The 5,613-nt window shown below is 40.3% G+C and overlaps 1 protein-coding gene across 1 annotated transcript in view; it reads right to left on the bottom strand.

Annotated features, from left to right (window-relative positions):
• Window positions 1-4,775, bottom strand: part of SMTNL2 (smoothelin-like 2) — a gene marked incomplete at its 5' end in the record, with an annotated part of 6,280 nt that extends 1,505 nt beyond the window's left edge. The window contains 4 exons of the mRNA XM_008940355.1: window positions 964-1,115; window positions 2,483-2,604; window positions 3,171-3,334; window positions 4,700-4,775. Of these exons, the coding sequence (XP_008938603.1) occupies window positions 964-1,115; window positions 2,483-2,604; window positions 3,171-3,334; window positions 4,700-4,775 (514 nt within the window). The remainder of the gene's footprint in view (window positions 1-963; window positions 1,116-2,482; window positions 2,605-3,170; window positions 3,335-4,699) is intronic.
• Window positions 4,776-5,613: the final 838 nt, after the last annotated feature.

Raw genomic sequence — 5,613 nt, 5'->3', positions numbered from 1 at the left:
AGTGTACCCAACGCAGCTGCATGCCACATAGAGTGTTCTTACCATTACACAAGTGGAAAAAAAAAGAATCATGTTGATACTGGGTCAAAACAGTTACTATTTCTAGCTGACAAGTTCACACTGATAATGACTTTAACACACAAGCTTAATTTAATTGCGTGGTATACTGCATCAAAAAGGATCAGGACAGTGTGACTGAAGGCACTAGCTCTGGTTTACAAAAATGCAGTTAGCAGGCTGAGATATTCAGAAGCTCTCAGCCTCAATCAAACACTGCTGACACTGCATTCGACTTTCACTCGTGTTCAGCCAAGGCAATTTACAGGCAGAGGTGAAGCCTCCCACAAAACCCAATTCCAAAAGTGAGTCCCTGCCATTCAGGAGTCACATTTTTTTCCAGACAGGATGGATGGATATATTAACATGCCTCAAATTCAAATCAGGTATCAAGCAGGTGGTAGTGGCTAAAAAATGAACAGTTTTTTGTCGAGTTCCTATGAAACTCAGATTTCCTTTTTGTGATTGATATTGGAAAGTCGTTAAGAGTCATTCATTACTACACCCCCCCCCCAAAGAATAACAACAAACCTCAAACACAGAGAGAAGTTGTTTTTTTCCTCTTCTGTCCAAGCCAATCATGAGGCTGATTTCTCAAGTTTAGTGTGTCAGTACTAAGGCTTGTGAGAAAGCAGAATTCAAGTACTGCCTGAAGACTGTCAAAGAACTGAACACAGGACTCCAGTATATTATCCTGTGCCTGGTAAAACCACCTCTGATTTTAGACTGCCAATTCTCCTGGTCTGTGCACTCTCTATGCAGAGAGCTTTATTATCTGTTCTTGGCATGACATATGTAAGCTAGTGATACAGGATCTGCCAGAAGAATGATTAAACTCTTCACTGCTGCCCAGCCCCATTAGACTTGAACTGGAAGCACTTCACAGAGATCTAACGTGATACTCACTCAGCCATGGTGAAGGCCAGCTCAAAGTTCTTCCTGCGATTAGCTGGGTCAAGCTTATTATAATCAAAAGCTTCAGGAAAGAAAGAATGCACAAGAGCACAGAATGCCATCCCATCATTCCAGCTTGAGGAGAAGTTCTGGAGATCAATGTGCTGTCGTGATTAAAAAAAATGCATGTTAATGCAGCATGGGAGGAACAGGGAAAGGCAGCTGGTTTTGCTCACTACATTTTCTTGTCCTTCTCGCTTACTAACCAAAGCAACAGAACACAGGCTTTATGCTTTTCTTCATCTCTTTGTATATTCATGACATTATTTGTATTCTGAGAAAAAATGGTACACTCAGCAATGAAAGTCTTTTGCCCGAAATGCCCAGAAGCCAAACAGACACACAGTAAAGATCCCTTATACAAAGCCCACTGAAAATTCCGGGAAGAATCTTGTCAACATCAGTGAGCTGTGGAGTAGGCCCAATGGACCAGTATCTGCAGAAACCAGGAACACTGCTTATCCCTGTGGCATGTATAATTGAAGAATAGCTCATTTTGTGCCTGTGAAAAACACTACATAAAGGCTGTTTGCTTGCTTTACTTTTCAGTAAGGCCCAATTCAATGCCTGTTTACATGCAGATATGTAGATATATAGGAAGAATTACGCCTAGTGCAAAACTCAATTCTTAGAACAAATGCTGATTGTTCCTTTCACTTGTCAAAGTGAAAGGAAACATATTTGGGTCTCACGCTGCTTTTCCATCACATAAAATTCAAGCCCTAGGTTTTCTGGTAAACAACTAGCAGTAATTATCACTAGTTCTCCTTATGTCTACTATAATTTGGAGTTCAGCAACAATAAGGCACATTTTACAATAATGTTGAAAAACATTACAAAAAGCCTACAAAATTAGTGTCTTTCTTCTGGAAATTGCTTTGGCAATTGGAGTTTAAGGCCAGGTAAAATTACTAAATTCTCAGCCACTGAATTCTTTTAGCTACCCTGATGTTGCCTCATAGAAATTAGCTCACAAACACTGTGTGATTCAACCTCAAACATTTACTACAAATTCACTTGTCTAATACCACTAGAGTACTTTGGTTTGCTGCGTATCAAGTGTATTTGCAAAATGTTACTGCAAATAACATGTATACACAAATAACATGTATTTGCAAAAATGTTATTCAGACCTTTCCATATGTAAGAATGCAAAAAACACAGCCTGCAACTAAGAAAAAGATGTGTGGGTGTATACTGAAGTCTAAGTCCATAAGCACAAAAATGCAGGCTTTCAGACAAACACTGGTGCCTTGCTTTGACACACACACACGATCTCACTCATGCTATCGCTGACTGTCTTGAAGTGCTGCCCATGCAAACCAGGATGTTTGCATTACCCGCACAAAATCTGGTGACACTGAGGAATTTAATTAATTGTCTAGCATGTATTACATTCACTTTTTGAGTACACTTTTTTCGACAAAATCTCCTGAAAAAAAGAGAGCTGAAATTGCTAGCAGGTCTTCACCTTGTATCCTATGGTTTTTGAGCGACACCAGTCTAACAGAATTTGTTTAATGCTGCTAGCGCTGGCAACCCCAAAACTCTGCGACCTCTTCAGCTTAGCTCTGGATTCTCCTTTTCCTTTTCCTCTGGAAAATTAACAGAGACCAGATTAAATTACATTCTAAAAAAACTTAAACCTACTTGTCAGCAACATCTATGCAACCTTGCCCAAGTCAGCCCCTGTCCAGGTGATATTTGAGAAACACGCTGATGAAACTTTGTTGGTCCTGCGAGAAAAACTCATTTTTCATTTCACTAAAGCCAGGATTCCAAACCCTCTTCTAGTCAAATAACCCCATCATAGTGCATAAAGAACAGTCTATGTTTTCGGTCCTTAATGAATGGTGACAGAAAGTCATGATATTCCCAGTCCCAGTCTCTTATAATGACAAAGGCATACTCTTTCCTGATAATAGGCACCTGCTTCTTCAGCTGAACAACTGCAAAGCCAGAGGAATCTGTAGATGTGAATTTCAAGGGCTCAGTCTGCAAAGTCAGTGAAGCTACACATGATTTCATATTGTCCCTTAGCTCAAAATTCTGCACTAAGGGAGTTCTCCTACCTAGTTGTCTTCTGCTGGTAATAATCGACTAATTAGTTTCCCATTAACAACCCATTCTGGAGACAAAGGGCTTGACGTACTTTTCACCATCATGTTCAAGTTTCTCAAAAAGTGCCTTCCTGGCATGCATTCCTGTCATCCGTGGCAGCGTCTGAGACCGGACCAATTCTCTCCTCCTTTCTACTCGGTGATGTAGAGTGGGAGGGGAGGAGTGAGAGCTGGGGCTCACATCACAGTAACTGTCAGTGGCACTGGGAAACATAACATGAAAAGTATGCAGTTAAACAAAAAAGTAACTCTCTGCAGTGCCAGGAGTCTGCATAATGTTCCAGCTGTTGCCTATTCTAAACCTCTCAGAACAGCCAATTCAGGAGTCAAGAACCATTTAAGTAAAAGTCAAAGTTTTATGGACAGACAGGAGCACTTAAGTATAGAGGAGTCTAAGATGCTTTTACAAATAAGGCATATCTTGACAAGTCATAAATGCTTTGTAGCACTGAGTAGAACAACAATTAAATACCTTTAAGAAAACAAAGAAAAAAGAAAGTTGCAGCCACACAGAAGCACTAGATCCCTTTAATTTCCAGCATTGGGGTTCCTGGAGGGTAGGTAAAATTTTATAAATGGAATTTGAGGAGTAATTCAGGAATTCTGAAATTTTTACCTATAGTACACAGAATCCTGAGCTCATGTCAGTGTTGCTTCGCTGACTGCAAGCTGTTAATATGATCCAGAAATATAGGATTACATTCTAATTTGTGTTTAATTGAGCCATAAACCACTTCATCAGCATTAATGAAGTCACAGATCACATCTGGAAATGTTCCTCATGACAGAGATGGGGATACTGAGGCAAAGAGCAATGATATCAGTGTCACACATTGATTTCTGATACAGATGGAAGGCAGATGTGACAAAAAGTTCTCTAGGGTGCTCAGGGTATTATGACTCGAATATCAAAGCGCTGATGGTGGAACTAACTCACATGAAACTTAATGCCAAATTTGGGATAATTTCAAGGCAGATGCAAGCCAAATTTAAGAGATTTAAATTTGCTTCCCTCTCATTTTTCTTGCTGGATATTTTGCATGCTGTGGATGCCAGTATAGGCCAGTAGTAATCGCGGTACTGTGTAATCCTATACAAAGCAACTGCAACTCCAAGTTAATCAAGAATGTGTAGTAGTCCTCTTGCACTTTTCTACAAGATAAACTCTAGGCTAGCCAAACTCAGGACATTTGACAGCAGCCATATGTTGGTTTCTAAAAATATGCCCAAAGTACAAATTTCAGCACAGCTGAGTATTTTTGAAAGTGTTTTCAAAGGCCTGACAACTTTTCCTCCAAGCAATAATCCACTGCTAGCACTGACAGTTTTATTGACCAACACTGTAACAACACTGAAATCCACAATTTTTTTTTTTTTGAAACTGCTCTACAAAACAGTTTTATACCTTCCCATATCTTGTTCACTTATCCCTCAGGAAAACTTACAACCTTTAATAGCCTTAAAATACAGCATCTGGGACTCACCTGTTCTTCAAGCCAGCAGATCACCTGTCCCTTGAGACTATACTGACCACAATGGTTTAACAAAATATCAAGAAAAATGCATACCTTTCATCAGTTTTTGTTCCACTACTTGTCCCATAACTCACAGTTGAGACAGCCTTAGTGACAGAAGGGATATCTGCTGTATAAAAGCAAGAAAACCAAGATGCATCAGGGCAGAAACTTCTTTTATCTCCTTTCCTTATACATTTTCAAACCGTCTCCTGACAGATAGGCACACATGGATTTTTACTCACAACAGTGAAAAGCTGCAGGCCTCTGTCTAATTTCTAGTACCAGCTAAAAAGCTGGGGAGGGGTTTTCCCCAGGGGTTCAATCCCTCTGCAAAATTGTTGTACTGCAACAAGGGTGGTTTAAACATACCAGAAAGGGCGGTGAGAGGATACCTTTGATAAAACTGCACTGGGAAGGCTGGATCATTTCAGGCCCTTGTGCAGACCTCAGAGGAGGGCAGAGACTCCTAACGTTGCAGAAGTGGCTTGAAAACAACTTTGCATCTTCCTCCACATACCTCTAAGGTTCTACCTTTTGCCTCTTAGAGCCCAGCTCTGGGCTCCAGCTATATTCTGTAAATCCAGAACAATGGAATGGTTCAACCAGTTTTAACACACTAAAACCAAAATCTGCTGCATAAGCCAGCAACTTGTCTACTGAAGGCTCCTTCTGTAAACAAAGAAGAAAGACTGGCATCTTAGAAACAATTCAGTATAATCACTGTCCTGAACTCTCCCCACAGCTTCTAGAAGGGACCCAGATTAACAAGACTTCTCATGTAAAACAGTCTAGTAAATGCAGCATACAGATGTGACAAATTTGCTGATGTGACAAACAACTGCTAGATATTTGTGCAAATCTCAGAGGTTTTCATTTGGGGAGGAGTGCTACATCTTTGCTAAACTGACACTGGAGACCACTCTGAATGACAGAGGAATTTGCTTCAACATCCATAGGGTGGGCCC

The sequence above is a fragment of the Merops nubicus genome, unplaced genomic scaffold, assembly GCF_000691845.1.
Source record: "Merops nubicus isolate BGI_N331 unplaced genomic scaffold, ASM69184v1 scaffold3745, whole genome shotgun sequence".
Lineage (NCBI taxonomy): Eukaryota > Metazoa > Chordata > Aves > Coraciiformes > Meropidae > Merops > Merops nubicus.
This window is presented reverse-complemented; position numbering and strand designations above follow the sequence as displayed.